The sequence below is a fragment of the Lipotes vexillifer genome, unplaced genomic scaffold (genome assembly GCF_000442215.2).
Source record: "Lipotes vexillifer unplaced genomic scaffold, Lipotes_vexillifer_v1.1 scaffold1524, whole genome shotgun sequence".
NCBI lineage: Eukaryota > Metazoa > Chordata > Mammalia > Artiodactyla > Lipotidae > Lipotes > Lipotes vexillifer.
The window spans coordinates 709,694-735,785 of NW_006773476.1; the positions used below are offsets into that span (position 1 = coordinate 709,694).

The 26,092-nt window shown below is 43.3% G+C and overlaps 1 protein-coding gene across 2 annotated transcripts in view; it reads right to left on the reverse strand.

Annotated features, from left to right (window-relative positions):
• GRIA3 (glutamate ionotropic receptor AMPA type subunit 3) overlaps positions 1-26,092 on the reverse strand; it is a 282,338-nt gene that overhangs the window by 183,911 nt on the left and 72,335 nt on the right. For both annotated transcript variants that reach the window (XM_007448347.1, XM_007448348.1), the window contains exon 3: positions 24,994-25,233. In XM_007448347.1, coding sequence (XP_007448409.1) covers positions 24,994-25,233 — 240 coding nt within the window. The remainder of the gene's footprint in view (positions 1-24,993; positions 25,234-26,092) is intronic.

The following is a 26,092-nucleotide window of genomic DNA, read 5'->3' on the forward strand; positions in this document are numbered from 1 at the left end:
TCTTTCCCTCTGCCAGCTTCTTGCAGCTGTCTTCGCCTTGTATACCTCTTACTTCCATCTGCCTGCTCTTTTGAAACTTCCATTTCCTTGAAATTAAGCCACTTTGTGTGACAGGAGAAACCTTTGAACCAACATCCAAAGTCTAAATCCATTGGTGCTGTTTAATGACTTACTCTCAGGACAGTCAGAATGCATGGTGGGGGATTTCCCTGGTAGTGCAGAGGTTAAGAACCTGCCTGCCAATGCAGGGGACACGAGTTCGATCACTGGTCCGGGAAGATCGCACATGCCGCGGAGCGACTAAGCCCATGAGCCACAACTGCTGAGCCTGCACTCTAGAGCCCACGAGCCACAACTGCCGAGCCTGTGCGCCATAACTACTGAAGCACATGTGCCCTAGAGCCCGTGGGCCACAACTACTGAGCCCACGTGCCGCAACCACTGAAGCCCAGGCGCCTAGAGCCTCTGCTCTGCAATAAGAGAACCCACCAAAATGAAAAGCCCGCGCACCGCAATGAAGCATAGACCCCGCTCACCACAACTAGAGAAAGCCCACACGCAGCAATGAAGACCCAGCACGGCCAAAAAAAAAAAAAGCATGGTGGTATAGTCCCAGGCTGGAGATTCTGGGTGCATCTGTCACTTGGTGGAGACAGACTCTACCAAGAAGCCAACACCAACCCTGCACTCTCATCAGTGATGCTGCTTGGAAATCTGGGCTCACTATGACGGATGCAACACTGGCTACTGGTGAAGCCTGCAGCCTGCTGTGAGGACCCAGGTAAGGATTTTGCCCAAACTGACTTCTGACCTTTCTTACTATGGGTCAAGGATTGAAGTTCAAAGCTGGAAGGGACCTCAAAGATCATGTAGTTCAATGACTTTCAACCCTGGCTACTCCCTAAAATCACACGAAGGATTTTAAAGCCCAGGTCCTACCCTAGACCGTTATCTCACTTTCCTCATTATCATAATTGATCGTCACACAAATCTGGAGAGTAAGTATTATTGGCTCTGTTTTACAGAGAGGCAAACAGAAGCTCAATGGTGTTAAGTGGCCGTGCCCAATATTATACACTAATAAGTGGCAGTGCTGTGATTTGAGCATAGGTCCTTGACTCCATTCCGAATGTGAGATCTTTCTCTTTTCTGTAAGCATTGGAACCCTTCCTGTAAGTGTTGGGGAGCGCCCAGTCAACAGGGTGACACACTTTTCTGACCTCTCTGGTTATTTAATCAGACTTCCTGAAAGAGACGCGTTTGAGTCAGGTCTCAACATGCACTGGCTCTATCTATTCTTAGGGAGGAAGTCCATTGTGCCCTGCAGGCTGGGGCCTGACTTCCCTCGTGTGGCATAGAAGGCTCCTGCCCCTTCCTCCAGTCTCAGTTTGTACTCCTCATTTACTGCCTTTCTGCTGAAAAGTTGGTAGAGTTCAGATTGTGGAACATGTGAAACACCAGGGAGAGGTGTTCAAATTTTAGTCTCTAGAGCCGTGCTGTCCAATAGACCTTTCTGCGATGATGGAAATGTTCTCTATTTGTGCTGGCCAATATGGCAGCCACTTTCTGCATGTGGCTTTTGAGCGCTTGAAATGTGGTTAATGGGACTGAGGAACTGTGTTTTAAATTTTATTTCATTTTAATTAATTTAAAGTTATGTTTAAGCAGCCACATGTGTCTAGTATCTTCCATAGTGGACAGCCAATATCTAGAGGCAGTAGGCAAGGACATAATAATGACATAGTTTAAGAAAAGCACTCTGGCAGCAGTGGGTCAGATGTTCCAAGGGGGATCTTCAAAAGACTAAGAGCATGGACACTAAAGTTAGACTGCCTGGATTCAAATTCCAGTTGTGTCACTTACTAGCTGTGTAACCTTGGGATCTTCACTTGAGCTCTGAACTGCAGGATTCTCACCTGTAAAATGGGACCCAATAATAGCGCCTACATGATAGAGTTATTGTGAGGATAAAATAAAATTCATGCATTGTTTTAGCAGAGTGCCTGGCACACAGTAGGTGCACCTGAGTAGAATTTTAGAATTTTCACTGGCTCATGGCTGAGTGAAGGAGGAAAGGGGGAGGGGTCCTGTGTTGTTCTTCACTGTACGGGACCCAGCTGCATTTCTGTCAATTAAAAATATAACATTCAGAAAATCCTCATCCAGATATGGGAGTTTATGGAGAGGATGGAAAAGTGATCCCAAGGGAAAGGAGTAGGTGGTGGGAGAGGAAACAGACTGCCTGTTTTCCAAAAGAACTTCAAAAGCATGGAAGCAGCACGTTCTGGAAGTAAAAGAAAATGTACTGAAGAGCAAGAACGTAGAGGAGAAGTCACTGCGTAGATCAACGTCATGAAGCTCTTCCTCTATATTTTCTTCAAGGAGTTTTACAGTTTCAGATCTTACATATACATCTTTAATCCACTTCGAGTTGATTTTTCATGTATGGTGTAAGATAAAGGTCCAATTTCATTCTTTTGCATGTGGATATCCAGTTTTCCCAACACCATTTGTTGAAGAAACTATGGATGGAGAAACTTTCTCCATTGTGTATTCCTGGCACCCTTGTTGAAGATCAGTTGACTGTATATGCTTGGGTTTATTTCTGGGCTCTTTATTCTGTTCCATTGGTCTATATGTCTGTTTTTATGCCAGTACCATATTGGTTTTAATTACTACAGCTTTATAATTAATATATTTTCAAATCAGGAAGTGTGATGCCTACAGCTTTGTTCTTCTTTCTCAAGATTGCTTTGGCTATTTGGAGTCTTTTGTAGTTCCATATGAATTTTAGAATTTTTAAAGAGTTCTGTAAAAAATAGGGATTGATATGGATTGCACTGAATCTGTAAATCCTAGGCAATGATTTCTTGGATATGACATGAAAAGCACAAACAACAAAAGCAAAAATAGACAAGTGGGACTCTATCAAACTAAAAAAAACAATTCTGTACAGCAAAGGAAACAACAGAGTGAAAAGACAACCTACAGAATGAGAGAAAATATTTGCAAACCATTTTTCTGATAGGAGGTTAATCTCCAAAATATATAAGGGACTCCTACAGCTCAATAGCAAAAAGCCAATAACCTGATTATAAAATGGACAAAGGACTTGAATAGATATACAAATGCCCGACAGGTATATGAAAAGGTGTTCAGTATCACTAACCCTCAGGGAAATGCAAATCCATACCATAGTGAGATTGTCACTTCACACCTTTTGGATGGCTATTGTCAAAGCAAAAACAAGAACAAAAAAACAAGAGACAACAAGTGCTGGTAAGGATGTCCAGAAATTGGGACCCTTGTACACTGTTGGTGGGTCTTTAAATGGTGCAGATGTTATGGAAAACAGTATGGAGGTTCCTCAAAAAATTAAAAATAGAACTACCGTATGGTCTGGCAATCCTACTCATGGGTATATATCCAAAAGAATTGAAAGCAGGATTGTGCAGAGATATCCCATGTTCACTGCAGCATTATTTACAACAGCCAAGATGTAGCTAAATGTCCACTGACAGATGAATGGGTAAACTAAATGTGGTATGCATTTACAACGGAATACTATTCGACCGTAAAAGAGAAGGAAATTCTACCATATGTGACACCATGGATGAACATGGAGGACGTTACACTAAGTGAAATAAGCCAGTCTCAGAAGGACAAATAGTGCATGATCCCACTTATAATGAGGTAGCCAAAAGGGTCAAGATCATAGAAACAGAGAGTAGAATGGTAGTTGCCACGGGCTGGAGAGAGGGGAGTTGTTGTTTAGGAGTATAAAATTTCAGTTATACAAAAGAAGTAAGTTCTAGAGATCTGCTGTACAACACTGTGCCTATAGTTAACAACATGGTATTGTGCACTTAAAATGTTTTAAGAGGGTAAAATGTTAAGTGTCCTTACCTCAATAAAAACAAAGTAAAACAAAACTAAAACCTTAAAAAAAAAAAAAAGAATATGAAGGAGAAAAACTCAACGTCTTTAGACTCTCCAGAAAAGCATCCTTGGACAGTAAATGGAAGACTGGATTGGGAGTCAAAATGCAGCCACTGACCTGCTGTGTGACATTAGGTAAATCACTTCCCCTCTCTGGACCTTTGTTGTCTCATCTGTAAAATGATGGCTTAGACTAGCTTTCTTTGTTTAAAACACTCAATAATATGTGTCTGGGGAAATGTATGCTTTAAAGGTTTGCTATTCTTATTATCATCATCATTATTATTCCTACTCAAAGGCTTAATTTCTGGAGTTTGCATCCCTTAGCCTCCATTATTGTCTTGGAAATGAGTCAGCCCACTGTTCCTGCTCTCATTTGGTCATTTCCTCAATTCGAACGTCTTAGTAGGTGCCTTAGCTACCGGACTTCACCAACTAGCTAGAGCCTAGTACCACCCCCTCCCTTGGGTCCAACTCAGCTTCCATGGTGTCAGTCCACAAAGCTGCTTGGCACTAGCAAAAATTTTAACTCTGGAGTTGTGCAAATTGTTAATTAGGCTTGTAAACATTCTCCACTTCACTTCGCTAATTTTTTGTTTGTTTGTTTGTTTGTTTGTTTGTTTGCGGTACGCGGGCCTCTCACTGTTGTGGCCTCTCCCGTCGCGGAGCACAGGCTCCGGACGCGCAGGCTCAGCGGCCATGGCTCACGGGCCCAGCCTCTCCGCGGCACGTGGGATCTTCCCGGACCGGGGCACGAACCCGTGTCCCCTGCATCGGCAGGCGGACCCTCAACCACTGCGCCACCAGGGAAGCCCCGCTAATATCTTTTGGTCATGGAACTCTTCCCACAGTTACTCCTGGGGTCTGCGCCTGGTGCTTAATTGCATTTGGGCATCCCTGCTGCCTGTGCAGTGGCCCGGCCACGCCCCTCCAGCCCGCCTTGCTCTTTGCTTGCAGTAAGCCTTCTGGGGCCCGGATCACTCTCAGAGAACACAAGGCCATAACTTGTTCCTTTTTCATTTATCAAAGAGCAGAATAGAATAGAGCAGAATAGCATAGCAGATGGGTGCAGGGGGAGGAGTTGCTGATGAGAGGCAAATAGGACTAGTTATATTTTCTAAAAAGGCCTAGTAACATTACTTTTATGTCACGTACAAATAACTAAGACCAGTCTCATAATGGGCTGGATGATATGTTTCTCTCTGTCTCACAGCTGCCTTCTCTCTTTCTCCCTCGCCACCTCCAGCCCTTCCCGTACAGTGTTACATGCTATGGGCTCAATCACAACCAAGTGTCACAAGCAAGCAGATGCCCAACAGGCACTTTTTGATGGTACTTCTCACCGGGCCAGGTCTTGTAATTAAGCCAGGGTTGCCAGATTTAGCAAATGAAAAATCAGGAAGCCCAGTAAATTTGGATTTCAAAAAAACAATGAATAATTGTTAGAGTAAGTAGGTCCCATGCAATATTTGGGACACACTTATTCTAAAAAAAATTTTATTTATCTGAAAATCAAACTTAACTGGACACCCTGTATTTTACCTGCTAACCCTAAATTAGGTACACTACATGGTCACTTAGGTAGCACAGGTTAGAGACCTAAGTCGTCCATTTGCTCAGCGACATCGCCCTCACTGGCCTGGCTCATTGCTTGAAATCCTTGCACACACAGTGTCTTCGAGTTAAGGCATTTAGAAGCTTCTGTCAAAACGTGTATTTGACCCAGGAGATGTTGTACATTGAGCCAGTAACCAGTATTAGTGCCCTAGCCCAGATCAGTTCTACAGGTGAATTCACTGATCATCCAATGAAGCGTCCATAAAATGAGACGCAAACAGGTGAATTTAATTTGGGAGAGAGGACGATGAGCTAGGGCTAGAGCCAGGGTGGTGCCCAAGAAAGGCAGCAGAATGGAGAACCCAAAGTTAACCTTATACTATATGATAGTCACCTGTACGATAGGATTGAAGAGGTGATGGGTACAGCCACAGGCATCCCCAAATACTTCCCCCACCTACAGGCACAATGCCTGGTAGCTCACCGTTAGCCTTCCCCTTGGGTTACCAATGCTTTCTCTCCAGGCATCCTCCCAGGGGAGAGGCAGCCTTGCATAATGAAAAGGTCCCCAGTTGAAGAGTCAGACCTGATTTTGAGTCTTAGCTCTGCCAGCACTAGCTGCGTGACTTAGGTTGGACAAGCAGGGTGTCCTCTCTTTTATTTCTTCATCTCTAAGACTTTAAAAAGTGATTCTTGCCTCTGAAGTCTCGTAGGATTGTTGGAGGAGCCGATGAAACACTGTGGGCATACATGCTTTGGAAAGAAGCACTGACAAAATGCTTTAGCAGTATTGAAATGCACATCCTCCTGGAAGGGGTAGCACAGTCCTGGTTATCTGCCGTATCACAAAACTGTCCTCCCTGAGGGGGAGAGATGGACCATGGGAAGGACACAGATAGCAGGGGTGTTGGCTGCTGTGGGCTAGTGTCGTGAAGAGGAAGGGCCCAGGCAAAGGAAGCTGTGACCGCCTCCCCTGCTCCCAAATAAACTGCCAGCTCTAGCATTTTGCCAACAACTGATCCTATGGCATGAGCTCAGAGCAGGAAGGCAGGCCTGGAGGGAGGAGGTACGGAAGACTGCCTTGAAATACTGCGGGCGGCATTCACCAGCCCTCAAGGAAGAGCTCCAAGTTAGGGGGGCAGGTGGCCAGCGGAGGTTTTGAATCTACCAGAGGAAATTATCCTCCCTCTGTGTGCCCAGGATAAGATCTCAGAGCCAGGGAATGTTTGTAAATGGACTCTCTCATTTAAATAAATCCCACTTAAATATTTATCAGATCATGAATATGCATGTTTCTCCCTCTCAGCGCTGGAAAGAGAGCCGGCATGTAATTTTTAGATGGCACATAAATAATGTAAGGGGGGAAAAGGGGATCTTTGTTCTGTGTTGGCTGTGTATTTACAGCATCACAAGAGGTCTTGAAATAATGAACTGATTTTTCGCTTTCCCAGTCTAACTGTGCACATGGAGCTTCACCTTTCCTGTCTTTAGGGTGATTTGCATTCATTTGTATCCTCAGGGGAGGATTTTGGAGGCAAGAAAATGAGAATGGTCAAGTTTCAATGATCAGTGAGTGAGTTAGCTGTAGCAACCCATACCCCATGCCCTTCTTTGCTGGCTATCCCCACCATGGCAGGAAGGGAGCTACAGACTGACTGTTCCTACTTTACCCTTCTATTTGGCGAGAAGCAGCTGTGACTGGAGCCCAGGGTGTGAGCAGGTGAGAGAAGATGTACTGCTACCCCTGAGTTCTCTCTGCTGGATTCCGTGTCCCTAACTGTCCTCCCACAGCTGCACAGTCACGGCTTTGTGGATTAAGCATGATTTGCCTGCTTTCTATACTTTTCTCCTCTATCAGTCTGAGGAATTGAGAGAGAACTGGCTTATCTTTTTGTCCTAAAGCATCTTTAAAGATAGCATCCCTTCCTTGTTAATAATCGAGCTGAAAGTTCCCGTCTGTGTGGAGTAGTAGAAAGAACACTTTACTGGGAGTTAGGAAACAGGGTGTCTAGGACTAGCTCCACCACTTACTAGGAGTGTGACGTTGAGCAACTCACTGAACGTTGCCTCTACTCCCTCATCTGTAAAATGAGGATCATGACAGTACCTCCTTTGTAAAATTGTTGTGAAGATTAAAGGAGATGATGCATTAAAAGGCTCAGCGCAGAGCCTGGCACTTAGCGGGTGCTCAGTCAAGGGAGGGTATTAGTCTGAGGAACTGATTACTCATTAGTCTCCAAACTTCCCCAAAAGCCTGAGCCTTTCATAGTCAGTAAGGAGATAATCCCTTGACATAAAATTGTGTGACAGTCTGGTGGAGTGGAAAGATTGCTGGACTCGGTGTTAGGAGACTCAGGCTTTAGTCCTGCTTTCACTACTCATTAGCTAGGTGACCTTGGACAAGTCACCTCCCCCTTTTCCTTTGTAAGCCAGCAATGATACACGTACTCTGCTCTCCTCACTGGGTATGAACGACGATAAAAGACAGGGCAAAGTGTTTGGAAGTATAAAGTGGTAGGTTTTCTTTTGAACGATATTAATTAGAATAATTGACTGCCCTTCCATTTTAGAGGCTCCGAGTTGAGCAGTAATTTTGAGATCTCAGTGACATATTAAAGTGAGATCATGAAGGCAAATAGTTGATGGAAATATTTCTCTAATTTCAAGTTGGAACATTCAGAGAGTAGTAGAAAGGATGAGGGCTAGGAGCAGAAGTCAGATCCCAGAGCTCTAAATAGCTTAGCAGCAGCTATAAGGAATTATGGGGTCAGTGAGAAGGTTGCTTTTGCCTCCTATTTTTGTCTTCTTTCCATCTCTTCTTCTAAGATGCCTTATTAAACTGAAGGGAAAGAAGTGCCTTTAGGTACAGTGATAAGACATCCAGGATTTTCTGGAGCCGTCCAGATTTCATGTATTCTCCCTTCTTTTCCAAAAAGGGGATTCCTGAAGTTAGCAACTAAATGTGGTTTCATGTTGATGCTTTTCTAAACTTTTAATCATTATCATAAGTAATAATAGTTACCATGTATTGAGCACATTTCTTTCTTTCTTTTTTTTTTTTCAAGAGAGTAATTAAAATGGTTTACTTAAAAAAATACTGGCTTAACACAAAAAGAAGTGGTACAGGAGGAAAAAATACATGAGACAAGCAGAAAACAAATAGCAAAATGACAGATGTAAATCCAACAATGTCAATAATTGTATTAAGTATGAATGCACTAAAGACTTCAATCAAACATAGAAATGATCAGTCTAGCTAAGAAAAAGCAAGATTTAATGATATTTGCTGTATACCTGAAACTGACAACATTGTAAATCAACAAAAGAAGATTTAATGGTATGTACTGAGTGCATCTCTGTTTATCAGACACTGTGCTAAGCACTTCTACCATATCTCATTTAGTTTTCATAACAGTCTAGTTACGTAGGTACTATAACCATTTCCATTTTACAGACACTCAGATTTTGGCCCAAGGTCACACAGCAGATTGATGTCAGAGTTGGGATTGAAATCTTCAGGCCTGTCTTGGAATAAACCAAGAAAGAAAACACATCACCAGACCACATGTCCTGTTTCTATGTTCAGAAGACAGGCCACTGTACCAGAGAATCTTGAACATCTGCTTGGTGGATATAGCCCCTAAGATAAAGTGATGAGGAAGCTGGAGTTTGGGGAATGCTGACTTTGGACTTCTGAAGACTGTCAGTGAGGGTACTTGTTATATCTTATCTGCTCATCTATAAGACCACAAAAGGATTCTTCCCATGATTTCCCACAAAATTACCAGCAATCTCCTCATGCCCTCCAACTGTTGTCCTCTGCTTTCTTTTCATAGCCCTCCTAGTGGGTGATCCACTCAAATGATGGTCCACCCAGTCCTATGGCAATGGCTGCAGGGGATGGGCCTGCAGGTGGAAGGGAACTTGCAACTAGAGACACGGTCCTTCGTCCCCTTTTCCAATATTTGCCAACTTAAGCCAAACAAATGTAAGACGATAAACTGAGCTTTGCTTCACAATTCTAGGATTCAATATGTATACTATGAATCCAAGGGAGCCTAAAATGTGTCAGAAAAGACATATGCTCTGCTTTCTGTCGGCTTATTAAAAAATGGAAATATAGATGTATTTTTGGTGGAGCCACTGGCTTCAAGATTTTCCAAAGAGCCTGTCTGTTCAGCTTAAGTTGGCTTTAGGCATTTGTATTTGCTTGTGAACGAAGAGAATGCCATTTTCTGTTTTATTATTCTCCAGAACTTGTGCCCAGTAAAACCACAAAAATGCACTGCTCTAGCTTTTCCAGTCATTTCCTTCTCTTCAGCCATGGGTCTAGCCTTAGCAATATATGGGACAGACAGAGGGCTGGCTATGAAGTTAGGATTGTAGGAAACTAATGACCATCCCCCATCACCAGTACTGCAATTCCAAAAGCAAGGCTTCCTTCTTTTGGCCCGAGGCTTTCTGTACTTGGCTGAAACACAGAGATGTCTTGAGTGAGGTTGTGCATCAGCCATTTCTACCTCTGTATAATGTAAATATGTTTCCCAGCTCCTTTCCTGGGAACAGGTTCTGATTCTGATAGAGGAGGACCAAAATTAGCACATTGGAGAAGTGAGTGGGTTGGCCCCAAGGCACAGGCAAGACATGACAGGGCAGCTAAGTATCTTCATTCTGTGTCTCAGTGGTCACTCCTGTCCTGTGACCCTCATAAGCACATAATAATAATGGCTAACACAGAATGCTAATTCTTACATGGCTAATTCTTAATGGCTAACACTTACAGAATGCTAATTCTAGGTGCCCTTCATGGATGTAGTCTACACAGCAATCTTATGAGTTAAGTACAATAATTATCTCACTTTAAGGGTGAAGATAACAGGCAGGGAACCCAGAACCCATTCTTGCTAGCCATGGTATGGCCCAGGGAGTATACCATAGGAGTCACTGGTCTGATTAGCATTTGTGGACTATTCCCATTTAATGCAGTGACTTGCTAATCAGTAGAAGGAATAGACAGAACTGGCTGGATCGTCTGTCTGGGTGGGTGAATACCCAAGGAATGTAGAAAGGCACATAAACGCTTTCAGTTCTGTTGGGTAAAGACTTAAAGAAAGCACTGTGACTCTGTGGGCACAGTAGGATGAGCCTGTCTTCTTACATCTTAACCACTTATCTGCAGAGCAGTTCTTTTAGCCATAGGCAATTGCTCAGTCATATTCAGCATTTGATTTTAGCTTACGTCATTATGCCATTCCTCTTTATTCCTGTGAGACAGGATGCAAAGTATATTACTACCATTATGTTGATAAAAGAATTGAGACAGAGTAGAAAAGACTTAATACGATAAATCTGTGGCTAGCCTTTAGGGTTTTGGAATCCCACATTTTAAGTAGAATTACAGATTAGAAAACTCACCAACTCAAGAAAATATGGGGCCAATCCATTCTTTTGGAAGCTGAAACCTCAGACTTAAGAACTTTAAAGACCTTTCCAGCTTGACATATCTAAGATTTTTTTTTTTTTTTATGCTACTATCCAGCACTGTTCTAGGTGGATAAAAGTGGTGGGATAAAAGCATCACTTAGGGCTTCCCTGGTGGCGCAGTGGTTGAGAGTCCGCCTGCCGATGCAGGGGACACGGGTTCGTGCCCCGGTCCGGGAGGATCCCACATGCCGCGGAGAGGCTGGGCCCGTGAGCCATGGCCGCTGAGCCTGCGCGTCTGGAGCCTGTGCTCCGCAACGGGAGAGGCCACAACAGTGAGAGGCCCGCGTACCGCAGAAGACAAAAACAAAAACAAAACAAAACCAAACAAACAACAAAAGCATCACTTAGGTAAGCCTTAGTCCCTCCTCTTGAAAGTTACCACCTTATTGATGAAACATAACACATTTATATTACGGGAAAAAGTCAAAAGATGGAAGACAGTGGGTAGTTTTGATAAATAATATTGCACTGCTTCCTGCCACACTGTACCAAATAGAAACCAGTTATTCTTTCTTAAGTATTTTCAGGAAGAATACACCTCCGCCAAGAGCTTCCCAAGAGAGAAAGAGACCTGACTAATCTTTAGAAGCCTTTTCTCAGCCTCTCAGGGTTATAAAGTGCTTCTGTGTAATAATTCTATAGTTTGCTTGTTGGATCTGGCAAATTTCACACCTGATGCAATTCTTTTTAATTTCAAGCAACAAAAATTTTAAGCAGGGCTTCCCTGGTGGCACAGTGGTTGAGAGTCCACCTGCCGATGCAGGGGACGCGGGTTCGTTCCCCGGTCCGGGAGGATCCCACATGCCGCGGAGCGGCTGGGCCCGTGAGCCGTGGCCGCTGAGCCTGCGCGTCCGGAGCCTGTGCTCCGCAGCCGGAGAGGCCACAGCACTGAGAGGCCCGCGTACCGCAAAAAAAAAAAAAAAAAAAAAAAAATAAAAAAAGTAAAAATTTGCAAAAATTACCAGGTTTACGATGTTTATTGTTGATTATCTTTGTTCCTGATTTGTGTCTGTCAGTAATTATGGTTTCAAGAACAGGGCTGGTCATTGTAAGATTAGCAAAGTTTGTTTTGGGGGCCTTGACACCACCCTTTTTCTCCCTGAATTCGGGGTCCCACGCTTCTGTGTCCTCCCGTGCCCACTTCTATTTCTCTACACAACTATTTTGTATCATATTCCTGCTAGTTCCTCCTGTCTTTTGGGAATTTGTAATTGAGGGGACATCTTTAAAGATCCCTTTCCCTGGGGGCACCTCCTTTTATGCCCACGCCCAGCCAAACCTAAGTAGGATAGAAGCAAGAAGGAAAAGTCTGTTTATGGAAAGCCTATGGAAATGCCCTTTGGATTATAGGTGAGTGGCTCGCTTCGTCTGGTACAGATAACTGAGAACTGACTGCACCTGCTCTCGCATCACTTTTCACCCTTGTCACATTGCCTACACAGACAATTTGAAATAATTTGCCTTATTTACTTTTTCACTGGGAGCTGTGGAAATTAATATCACACTGCTCTAGTCTTTAGAGAACGCATGTGGATCTCTAAATACCATTGGTTGGTATGAAATAGTGCAATATCTACACCCTAGCATTTGAGAGTCCTCAAATGTTAATGACTCTGTATTGGCTGAGATTCAGGGAGCATCTAGTTCACTGCAGATTTGTTCTTTAGCTAGAAACCCATAACTAAACTTCCCAGCACTAAAATGTTTGTTCTGCTTCCAAGTTGGTTGGATCAGGAAGGTGATATTTTTGGTAAGGAGGCTGGGTCACACAAGAACTCAAAATCAAGGTTAGCACAGTATATAGGAGGTAGTTGAGCATCTAATATAGGATCTGAGGACATAATCTACCCAAATCCATCTCCTTCAGTTCATCAAGGTCCCTGAAATCTCCCATTTTGTTTTTAGTTAAGGTCTGACATTCACTCATTCATTTGTTCAGTTTAAAAATGATAATAATCCAGGTACTGTATTATACTCAGAGTGCTGGCAGAGATGAATAAGATGACAATCTTGTCTTTAAGAAGTTCACAGTCTTGTGAGGAAGAGAAAGACATAAACACATAAAAATACTATAGTATAATCAGTGCTATACTAGAGGCATATACAGAATACTATAAGGACACAGGGCAGGCAGTGGTGGACACCTAGATCTAGGGAAGAGAATATCTGAACAGTTTTGAAGGATATGTCATTTACCAGATAGAGCGGGAGCACATTTGTGTGTGTGTTGGGGGGTGGTGGTGGTGGTGGGAGAGTGGAGTGAGGGGGCTGAGTGCTGGAAAGTTGGAACAGTATGTGCAAAGGCATGGAGGCAACCCCTCCCCCGAAAAACCCAACAAAGGCATAGTACATGTTGCTTATTGAAAGTGGCATACTTCCATATGGCTAGAGCATAGGGAACTAGTGGGTAAGGGCTGGGAGGACATGAGGCAAGGAAAATGGGTCAGAGTTTAATTGGATCGCGAGATCCCTTCTGTGCCATGCTAAGAAACTAGGACATGGTCCTAGGAGTAACAGGGCACTGCTGAAAGCTTTTGGGCAGGGGAGTGTTGTGATGGGAAGATTGCTCTCTGGCAGTGGTGGAGGGCATAAAATCAGGGAGATCAGTTAGGAGGATGGAGCAGGTGATGGTAGACTGAAGTTGAGTCAGCAGTAGTGGGAATGTAGAATAGGGTCTTTGATGATGAGATGTGAGGGATGATGAAGGAAGATTCAAGGATAAGGTTTCTGCTTCAGGCAGCTGGGCAGTGCCGTTCACTGAGCCTGGGAACATAGGTGGAGCAGGGGGTTTTCTGGGAAGATGAAAGTTCAGAGTTCGTCAGGTTGAGTTTGAGGTACTGGTGGTGCATCAAGGAAAAGGTTTTAGGGAAAAACTAGACATATGGATCTAGACTTGGGGAGAGCCTCTGGAAAGCCCATGTAAAACTGTAACTGTCCTGCCTAGTGAAGCATTTTGAATCTTTAGAGAAACTGGATATATTCCACAAACAAAACTGCATTAGCTATTATGCTAGAAATTCATATCATTTTTGGCAGGAAACAATGCACGCATTTTACAGAAGCCTTGAGACTGCGGATGAGATTGTCATTTTAAGAACGTGAAGGGTATTGGCTTCAAAATGTTGAATGGAGGGGAGGCACTGTTGAGAATCCCAGCAAACCTTGTTAGAAGTGAGTCATGGCAGTCCCTAACTTGGAGATCTGCCAGGAAGGGTTTTAAGATCTGCTGGGATATCCTAATCTAGCAATGAAGCATTGTCTCCTTTTCTCCTCTACCTAGCAGGGTCCTAGAAAGGTTAAGGGCTGAGCACTAAGGGATGAGCAAGAAAAAACAAGAGTGTGCTGAGAGGGTCTCTGGCTAATTTCCAAAGCCAATGTGGGTGATTATTTGTGTCTCCATAACCCTCCCTAAGAGTGGTCATTTGAAAAAGAGTTCTGGCTTCATTATAAATGGAAGTGCTATAATAGCTCACAAAATTTTAGAACCTAAAAGAATCACTCTAGATTCTACTTACTTATTAACCTGTCTCTGCTCCCCTTCTAAACTGTGAGCTTATTAAGAGCAGGCACTCTGTTTCATTCACTTCCATAATCCCAGTAATGTCTCTGACACAGAATCCCTGCACTCAGGAGTTGTTAGTTGAAGAACGATTGAGTCCACGCCCTCATTTTACAGATGTGGGATCTGAGGACCAGAAAGGCTATATGACTTGCCCAGGATCACATGGCTACTTAGAGTTGGGCATGGAACTGAGGATATGGTTTGATGATGCTTTTCCTCAACATCCTTAAGTGAGCCAATCACCTCTCACAACCGGGCGTTCTTGATGTGTGGTTGGAGGCTCTGATCATATGAGAAGAGACAGAATGTTTCTGGAGAGCCGTTCTGTTTCTCAGCATTCCTCCCCACTTCTTAGATACATAACAGACTCTTGAAATTACCTTTAAAAACTCTGGACACAGATGCCCGTACTCAGTGTGACCATGTGCCTATGGGAAGGCAAATGTGGCCCATTAAGTCTACTTTGCAAAGTGTGTCAACCTCAGTTTAGAGAAATCTCTGAACATCTCTTTCCCTTAATAACTCATTACGGGTCTGTCATCCATGAATTCATCTAAGCCTTTATTTAGGGGGAGAGGGAAGCTATTTATATTTTCAGTCTAATCCACCGCTTGGTGTAATGAGTTCCATATGTTTCCTCCATTTTCTACCTGCTGTGAGAAGTAAGGCTTCCTTTATCTGTCCTAAACTCACCTCTATGGGCCGTATGCTGGTAAGACACACACACACACACACACACACACACACACACACACACACACACACACGCGATTTAGGAGCGAAAATGACCCCACTATTAATTGTTATCTCTGTTTACAAACATATTAAAAATTCAAATGAAAGGAAGCTGAAATAATGCAATTCAAAGTGAACACAGTGGCAGCTAATTACCCCAAGGAGTAGGACGTAAATCCTTGACAAAACGGAGGCCCGTTGATTCAGGAATCGGGGAAATAAATGAGAAGCCTGCCAAGCACTGCCTGCCCGCGGTGAAGTTGAAGCGCCCTCTAAAAGTTCAGTGTGGCCCAGGAACACAACCTGTCAGCCTCCTCGCCCGACATGATCTTAATTAGCCTCTGTTCTACTGCCGAGAGAGCCCGCTGAGGCGGTTAGCACAGAGAATTAATCAGATCGTTTGTGGAGTCGACAAAGCAGGACAGCAGTTGACACTGGCAACTTATTGATTGGAAAGGATTCAGGGAGACTGGGAGTGCTGTAGTCTTTATTTGTGCCCCTCTTTTCCCCCTGAATGAGGGTGTTCCACAGAGACTGTGGGGGGAGGAGGGGGGAAGGAGTGAGCTGTGCTCCACCTTAACCGCTGCTGCCCCCACCCCCACCCCGGCCAATCATATTCTGTCCTCCTAGCTTCTGTAAACTTTACTGCTAAGGCATCACATGTAGCCGTGCTGATGCCAAACAATGTGTTTGACTGCAAGAGAGAGGGAGAGGGCACTGTTGATTTTGTTGCAAATTGCACTTTTGCTACAGGATTAGTTGGGAAAATGGAATTTTGCCAGTATTTCCCTCCCCTCTTTTGTTTACTGCCTATTTTCAACAGCTCTGTAATTGCTTTCCATTTAGTAAAAGGAACATTGTTCCCATTTTGGTTTTTCTTTTAATTGTGTTTCTTGCCCTAAGCTCTGACTTTTGGGAACATTGATGGGAATGCCATGTTGTTTTGGTTCTAGGTAACCACTTGGCCTTAGCCATCAAAGCAAGGTCATTCATTGCTAGGGAAGGCAGTTGGGTGGTGGGCTCAGAAGACTGTTTAACTGCTTCCATGGAGCCTTCCCTGATGGGTCCAGCTTGCTTATTGTGATGAGCTCTTTCTTATTTGGACTCTCATAGTACTTCCAATCTGTACATAAATCTTATCCCGTCTCTCTGACCATAATGTAAGTTCTTCAAGGCTAAAGACTCCACCTTCTACTTAACATAACTCTTAACACCAATTTAGGCACAGTAAGAGACACTCAATAAATGCTACATTGGTTCATTACAACCCCTTGAGGAATTCTTGCAACCATTTGTCCTTTGACCCTGCTGCCACCTTGGTACTATTGATATTTTGGTCTGAATAATTCTTTGGGGGTGGGGTGCTATCCTGTGCACTGTAGGATGTTTAGCAGCATTCCTGTCCTCTACCCACTACGAAAAATGTCTCTAGACATTGCCAAATGTCCCCTGCAGGGGGAAAATCACCCTCCCTCCGCATGGAGGACCACTGTTAAAATAATAAGAGGTAAAATTTATTGAGCATGTTACCCTGTTCAGCTTGGTGCAAAAGACATTACATGCATTCTTTTGTTTCACTTCCACAGCAAACCTGCCCTGGCTTTAATTGTTGTCTCAGGGGCCTCCAGGAGACAAACCTCAAAGTCACAGCTGTAGATCTACATCACAGTCTGTCTCTTCCCCAGGGAACATTTAGAAGAGCCTTCTCAAAGAGGGAGCTCAGGCTCCACCGGTGGATTTATGGGACATGTCAGTTACTCCTTGATGGTGTAACAATCACCCATTCATTGAAAACTAGATATTCAGCTTAGTGAGTGAGGGTTAATTCCTCAAAGAGCTTGATGAAAAGCAACGGAAGGTCAGGGCAAAAGCAACCCTGCCAGCTGCCACCTCCCTTTTTCAGAGATGTGAATACCATTACAAACAGCTACAGCACGGTAGGGGGGCTAGAGATCTATTTCTTTCACTCATACAGTGGCATTTTAGCTCACGAAGCAGAATTACTAGCTAGCCCACTGAAGTGTCATTCCTAGCCTAAATCCTGACCAGCTGCCTTGCAAACAATGCAATCAGTCACAAGAGGGACAGGGCAAAAGAAGGCGGATAAACCCATGCAAATTTGTCCTTCTGCGGAGGAGGGGACTACTTAAAGCAACATCTCTGAATATGAAGGACAACCCAAGAGAAAAAAATTGACATTTTCGCTTAGTGTGTCTCTGGAGAGGGATGTATCTCTGGCTGTAAAGTCAATTCAACCTCAAATTCACTGCCACCAAGGAGTTAACGATACATTAAAATTAGTCATGTCATTTGAGGGAGAAATATTCTACTTATGGAAAATACCTTTATAGGACAGCTGCCTTTCCGAGTCTGAGCTAGAAATATTACAGTAAACAGGATCTAATCACAGCAAAGCCTTTTTTCAGCTTTGCATGACAGCTGTAAAATATGACAGTATTTATTAATAGTCGCTTCAGTCTAATCTGCAGCATTGGAGAGATACAATGGAATATGTTAAGTTGAGAGAACAGTTTCCACAGTAACTAATATTCCGCTTTTGAAAGGGTAGTTTAACGTCTAGTGATTTTTTTCCCCAACTGATGGTCCAACCCCAGGAACAAGCTACTAAGCTAATAACCTTTGTGGAGAGGAAGTGTTTAAATGGTAATTTATTTCAAGAGCTGACAACAAGGTTCTCCGCAGTTTCTCTTGTTATGTCCCAAAACAGTCAAGGATGTGCAAATCGAAATATTTAAAAATATGACAGCTTTAGTATTTTCATTTTCAATGAAATTCTCATTATAGACAGATGTACAGTCTTTTATTCACAATCCGGTCCAAATAGTCATTCATTATTATTATTGTGCAGGCTCTCGAGATGCTCTCACAGTTGAAGCATCGTCACAATAGATTAGACAGGCCGCAGAAACTACCAAATGTCTCAGGTACTGTCAACCCTGATTATTGCTGCTCAAACAGGGGAATTTAGTATCTGTCTCTCACCAGAGGATGTACTCTCTGGGTCTTCCTAATTCATTCAGATGTAAAAAGTAGCTTGAATTTCAATAAAAATTCTTTTGGCTTCGTTCTTCCCAAAAGGCAACTAGACATGACTAGAATAGTAGCCATCTGTTACCTTCTCAATCCTTTAATCATCAGTTCTTAAAGTGGAGGAGGAAAAAAAATCCGTGATAATCTGTCTTTTTTTTTTTTTTTAACCATTACCTGCTCCTTTCTTTAAACTTCCTGCCAAGTAGCCATGGTAGACCCTATCATCAGTCTCTCCTTGCTTTCTTCTCCAACCAGAAACAGTCCCGTAGTGATGACGACCTGCAGGTTTAGATTTTTCTGGGCTCTGGAAGCGGCTTTGCCCCAGAGAGGAATCTACGAGTTCAGATTCACCTCAGAGTCAGGTCCACAGCACAGCATTCCACGAGCGCTCACTATGGGCAAACCCACCTGTCTGGCTGCATTTACTCCTTTTGCTCCCCATCTACCCCTTAACCTCGATTTTTTTTTTTTTTACCTGCTGCCTATCTGGATTCCTGGGACTCAGGGACCAAAGGCTCTTGTGTTCTTTTGTGGACACCAGGCTTTCAGAAAGAAATGGACAACTGGAGTGCATCCACAGGGAGGCAACTAGGACAGGCAGGGTCTAGGTAACAGGTCCTTTGAAGAATGGCTGAAGGGAAGAGCTAATCGCAGTTTCAGTGTTAAAAGTGTGGGAGGCAATACGGCAGCCCAGTGAACAGCGCACACAGACTGTGGAGTGTGGCAGGCCTTGGTTGAACTCCTGGCTTTCATTGCTTTGGCACACTACGCTCTGTGGTCCCTAGGAGCCATCATTGAATCTTTTCGTGCCTTGGTTTCCTTCTGTTGTAAAGATACGGGGATGCCGTGAGGATTAAATGTGGTAATTCATAAACTCAGGGTCTAGTACATAATAAATGCTTAAAAAATGGCAGCTGCTCTTATCAAGCTAAGATAATAAAATGACAATAATAGGGGTTTGTTGGTTTGTACCACTGATTGGTACTGGGATGTGTGCCTGTCCATGCATGTGCGCATGCGTGCCTGTGTCTGTGCGTCTGTAGAAAGGGAGAGAGAGGGTGAAGCATGGAGGAAGGGAGAGAGACAGGCAGAGAGAGAGAGAGAGAGATGCAGAGAGCAAATCTGTGCCTTATTTGGGAAAGTAGAACTGGATGGAAGGGATGAAGCCAGGTTATGTAAGTAGGTGGTAAACGACAGCATGCAGGAAGGCGCGAGGGACTGAAGCCCTGCTTGCCTCTCAGTAGAGTTTAAATCCAGCCGATCTGAAAACATTCCCGGTCCTCTGAGGAGAGGCCCTTTCTCCTTGTCTTGGAGAATCTCTTTACCTCTTAAGCCCTTCAGGATATTTTAACATTTTCCCATCTTCCCGGCTCTCTGGCAACACTTTAATCGTTTCACGAGGTGCCTGCTCTAATGAATGCAAGTTTCGTTGGTGGAGGGGGCAACAGTTGCGTTAAAAATTAATTTTTCCAGGCCCCTGAGATAAATCACTGCTTCAGCAACAGGATTGTCAGCTCCTCAAAGGCAGGACCCAAACTCTGCTTGAACACTGCCAGTGGCCTAGCACAAGCCAGCACTAGGAAACGCCCAATAATTGCTTGTTGACTGACCGACTACTTGTTGTCACTGCCCACGTTCCTGACACAACCTTCTAGAGCAAACAGAAAGGTCTGTTAGAAGGCAGGTGACTTCCTGAGAGTTACCTGGGAACTGAGTAGGGAGTTTCAGGTTGAGAATAGGAAACAGCAGGAGTTCATTGAACACTGACAAGAAGGTAGGAACTAGTTGCCTCAAAGGGCACTTAGAGCTATTATCTCATTATCTAAGCTGAGAGCCACAGGCTGGGCCAGATTCTTTCATCTCTGTGGGCTGTGCCCATTGAAGCCAAGGAGAGTTGTCAGGTGCACGAGAGAGTCTGGCTGCAGTTCTCAAGCATGCTGCTGTTCTGGGGGAAATGTTAGCACCACAGAGAGCTAGGTCACTTGCACCCAAAAGATAGGTCTAATAGCAAAGTGGAAGAGTTCTTATGGAGGTGTAGAGGCAGGTTAGGACAGAGGTGTCAAGCCAGGGAGGGCAGGCATAGACAAGTAAAAAAAAGGGGGTCGATAAAGAGAAGAGGGTACAAAGGGGGCAGATACCACGCTTAGTAAACCTCATGACTTTCCCAAGAGCTCACTTTTGATGTATATAGCACCAAGAGCGTAAATTTCAGCTTTGTATTAACAAACCAGGGTGGTGATTTTAGTAACTAAGCAAAGTGATGACCTGCAAACACAAAATCAGACCTTACTCAGCAGACAGAAATCAAAGCGTAACTAACAAAGCCTTGAAATCCACTCAATGTTTCATAATTTCAGAGATAAAATTACCCTGATTGTGCTGTAAATCTTTTAAATGACCTCAAGTGTTTAACCCATTTCTCAGCTCCTCACTCATCCCTGCCCTTATGCAGTGGAGTCACATCATTTGTATATTTAGCTTATTTGAATGTAATTATAGGTGCTCCCTTCTGTCTCTCTCCGTCTTTCATTTCTCTCTTATGTAATCTAAAAACTTCTAAAATTACACTTTGCAGTTGTAATTTCTCCCCATAATGTTTATTACTGAAGCAAGAGATGATCATTGTAGAAAAAGAGAAAATGCAGAATAGATACATTATTGAATATTTTAAAGAACCATACCACATCCTTTGAGTTATAAATTGGGTTTTCTCTTTCCTTCCTTCCTCCCTTCCGCCCATTTTCTTTCTTTCTTTCTTTCTTCCTTCCTCTCTCCCTTCCCTTCCTCTCTCCCTCCCTCCTTCCTTCCCTCCCTCCCTCCCTCCTTCCTTCCTTCCTTCCTTCCTTCCCTCTAATCCTCCCTCCCTCCCTTCCTTCTTGGTTTTTCTGTCTCTTTCTTTCAGTCCAACATTTAAAAACAAGACGTGGGCTTATTCTGAATGAATCACTAATGGAATTGGGAAAACACCAAGTATGGACTCAGGCCTGTGCTAGAAACCAGAGGAGGCGCAAAGTCTAAACCTAGGGGCTTAAGCAATTGTTGACTATCATAATGGAGAGAAGCGCCTGGGAAGGTAAATAGCAGACCCAGTGAGATAACAACAGAAAGCAGGTAAGTGCCAAGTGAATGATATGGACAAAAGGGTTCTGTGGGCATTCAGAGGTGGGCAAGGTCTCTGCTCCTTTAGACTCTGCTTCACCTCCTGCCCTCAGTCACCGCAGTAAGTAGCATCGCTACCTTACCCAGTCTCTCAAGCCAAAAGCTTAGTAGTCACCCACGAATCCTTTCTTTCCCTCACGTGCCACAGTCAATCTGTCACCAAGTTCTGTTGATTCTGTGTCCAAAATTCACTTCAACTCTGTCTGCTTTTCTCTATCTCCAGTCTAGTCTAAGCTGCCATCATTTCTCGCCTGGATGACCACAATGGCCTTTTAATTCATCTCCTTTCCTTCACTCTTGCACCACACTCCATTCTCTACAGAAACTTAAATGAGATCATGTGACTCCCCTGCTCAGAATCCTCCCATGACTTCACATTGCAGTTAGAATAAAATTCATATTCCTTATCTCGGCTCCTGTCTGTACTCCATGGCTATGATCTGGCTTCTGTTTACCTTTATAGTCTCATCTTAGGCCACTCTCAACCTCCTCACTACCCTTTAGCCACGCTCGTCTTCTTTCGGTTCCTCAAACGTACCAAGCTCTTCCCTGCCGCAGGGCCTTTGCACTTGCTATTTCCACTGCTTGAAAACTCTTTCTCTCTATTCTTCACGTGGCTGTCTCCTTCTACTTCTTTAGTTCTCAGCTTAAATGCCCCTTCTCAATGAGGCTGTCCCTGAGAATCCTTTTAAAATTAGGTTCTATCCATTAGTGTCTGTCTCTTCGTTTCTTTCATAGCACCTTACCTAAATATATAATTATTTTATTTGTTGGCTTATTTTTTTTTCTATCTCCCTTATTAGAATGTAAGCTTTATAACAGCAGGAGACATGTCTATCTTGTTCATCATTTTAACCTTGCCACCTATTGAATGAATGAATGAATGAATCATTGTGCACTGGAGTGGTCAGGGAAAGCTACCTTGGAGAGGTAGAGTTTGAAGTGGGTTTTGAAAAATGGAAGGATAGGCAGGAAGGATTTTCATAATCAAGATGGAAAGAATTCCAGGTAGTAGAAGTGCAGTTGCTGAGGCAAGTATGGTTCTGGCACATTTGGGCAACAGTGGAAAATGGGAGCTGCCTGCAGTGGAAGGTTCTCATTAGTAACATAATGTTAAGACAACAGGTTCATTGGTTGGTTGATGCATAATTATGTCGAGTCTTAAGAAATAGACTGCTTTTATTTTTCAATGTGGGCAATAGAAACCATTGAAGCTTTTGGAACAGGGTCATAATATGCAGTGTTTTAAGAAGGCCTTCCAAGGAGGAAATTAGCATAAAACTTTATAGAAAGTACTTCTTAAACAGAGCAGATTAATCCCACCAGCTAAATGGCTATGGAGGAAAAAATATGAACACACACAAGTCAGAAAGGTTTCTTTTGGCTCTAGGACCATAGAATTGAACAAACTATTTAGTGAGATGATTGGAGAAAAACTGCAGGTTAAGAAACAGGCAGAGATGGATTTTTGCTTCCTTTCGTCTAAAAGAGAGCTAAGGGGCAAAGGAGGGTCATGGGAGACGAGGAGAGAATACATTAACTTGTGTCTCCTGCTTTTCAATAAATGAGAGGCTACAGCATTAGCAGAACTGATATTTAGTTTTAAAAAAGTTTCAGGAGAGAAGCTGTCTAATTTACAAACTTCAGTTCTGAAAATTAGATTTTTATGCACCAGACTACACTGTATATAGTACATGGAAATAGGCTAATTCATCCTCAGTGGCGGAAAGAAACGAAATGCATTAAAATTTAGCAAACTGTGAATTAGAACGTTCAAACTCTTTTGGTACTCTAGTCAGGCAAAGATCTGTAGGAACACACAGCACTCCTTCCTGATTCTGCCCTTTGTTCATGTTCCCTTCCTCTTCCCCAAAGTCCATTTCCTTTTTCTCTTCCAATCCACAGCTTATACATCCTTTAAGGCCTGGCTCCTCTAGCCAGCCTTCAGAAACTCTATTTCTTGGAGTGCTACCTTTTCACAATTCTCATAGCAATCAGAATCTGTAGTGTAGCACTCAATTTGATACTGAGTTTGATACTTTGCTCTGAAAGTTGTTCATGAATTGTTTCATGAATGTCCTTTACAGTCTACCCCTACTGGAACAGTATTATATAAGCATGTATCACAAGATTTAAATAAACCATTGAGGATTGATAACAGCTTGTAGATTGGTTGACTAATTAACTGATACGATGTAAGTTAGGATTAGTAATAAGATACAAAGTCTATACTATGTCTAGTATAATATTTAAAAATCATAGACTATTACATTAAGAAGGGACGTAGCTTTGGTGAGGAGATCAAGGCCAAAAGAGATTGAATGAGTTGGTCAAGGTCAGAGAGCTAGTTAGTGGCGGAGCATGGACTAGAACTCTGCTCTCCTGCTTCAGGTTCATGAAATTTGATAATATTCTGGAGGTAAGTACCATCAGCAAATACAGGCCTTAGTGTTTCCTGACAGGGTTTGATGGTGAATCAAAATGAGAGTGAATTGAAGGGTACTCTGGATTCCTAAGAACAAAATGGCCCTTCGAGTTAAGATACCTGTAAGAATGTCATTTCCAGGGACCCCCTCAGGCAGATAGGCCTTCCATTTGCGCCTTCTTTCTCTGAGTCAGGAAGTCCTGAGTCAGAGAGAGCCATTCCCTGTGTATAACCTGGATTACAAGCAAACAAGTGATAAAGTAACGTTATCTTTTGGAATCTCATGGTGATAGGATCCCTTGGTTTTACTGAAGAAGCCCTCAAAGATAACGGGGTTTTAGAGGAGTCTGTTTAGCTGCATTATGATGTGTACACCTACCTGTATACTATTTAAGATCAGACCCCTAATTTTTGAGACTGTTTCAATATAATTGTCCTCAGTAGAGTCAATATAATGTGTCTTACCATTAGAAAAACTATCTACCCCCAAAACCTGGTTTAGCCAGCCTCCATTCATTATTTCCATCAGATAATTGCTGAAGCCCCGTAATCTGAACACCTAATGTGATCTGGAAGCCAGAGACATCGCCACCAGTCCCAGCTCTGTGGTTAAGCTACTGTGTGAAAAAGCACTTTTCCTCTTTGGGCTTCAGTTTTCTCACCTATGAAATAAGGATAATGATAGTCTCTGGCAGGATTAATTCTCCAAAACCTTTCCAGCTTAGGCCTCTCTCTGTTCTAGACTAAGCTGCTTTTAATTTCTGTATGTAAACCAGATAACTTAGTTTGGGGAGGGGGAAGCGTTCTTTTTCAACAACAGTGGTTCAACCAGGAGGATAATCCGAAACCCCTTTTCAAAGTTGGGGGTGGGAGGACATGTACAATTTGAAAAACTAGATTCTAAAATTGCTATTGTTTTGATTCTTTTTTGGCCTCACTCTTAAATTCATTTTGAATATTAATTACAATTTTAAAAGGATATGAGATTTATTGGAAGAGAAGGGGACAAGCCTGAGTTGAGGAAGGTTGAACACCACTGTTACATGAATATTCAAAGAGGAGAGCGCATGCCTCTTCTTACCTCTTTCTGTGTCGTAAAGGTACACAAACTTCTCCCACTTGTAGTGACCCAAAAGACTCAGAATAGCGCCCTTCAAGGCCGGGCGCATCTGGATGACAAACTGCACATCTGCATCAGTGGGGAAGCTGGGTGTGACAAAGGATGTGTGCAGAGCTCCACAGAAGGAGGTCAGAGTGTTCATTGACATCTGGTCATAGAATCCAAAGATGGCATACACCCCTCTTGAGAACTGGGAGCAGACTGCAATGAGAAAAAGAGAAAGAAATTTCAATAGCCCCATGGTCCCTTGCTGCAGCTTGTAGGGTTGGAAATGCAATGTATAGTTAGGCTCTAGAGGACAAAAAGAAAACCAACGATCTCTGAAATCTCTAGAAGCCCTTGAAAGTCCAGTGGCTCAGCAGGAGAAGAATAAGAAAGGGAAGAATTTATTTGAGACATCTGCATATTCTCTATGTCTATCACGAGCAGGAAACTAAGAAAAACGTGGGAAGGAAAGAGGTGAAAGTTGTCTAACTCTCCATCAGCAACCCTTCCAGCCCACCCCCCAAATCACCCAAGTGCTCCTGTACTTCCACCATAGCTGCCCAGGGGCTTCTTAGTATACCCAGGCCCCATCAAGGTAGACCTGTCCTGTGTCTCACCCCTTCAGTGCTTTTTCTACGAGGTGACAAGAGTGACTGATGATTTACTCAGATGAACTGCTAATGTGTCTTCTAGGAAATGTTACCCCTCTTAGGTTACATAACGCTTTAACTATAGTTATGGCATGATTACCACCCTTTATGTAGGCTATTAATGAAGAGAATTTCAGATTCTGGGAAGGCCATTGGGAAGACTGGCTTTTCAGTGCCCACGGGGTAGGCGGGCCTATTCTGCCCATGTGTAATTCGCAGAGTTCTATCTTGATCCTTTTGCACTGATCTTCTCGATCTGTCAGCCCTCACATAGAATGTTCATGTCCCCTTCATGATCGTGGTCAGTTTTCCTTCATCTCAGAGTGGGCCACACCACTACCTCTTCCCTCTTCTGGCCCAGATGAGCTTAAAAAATGTGAACCAGGGCCTTCCCTGGTGGCGCAGTGGTTGGGAGTCCGCCTGCC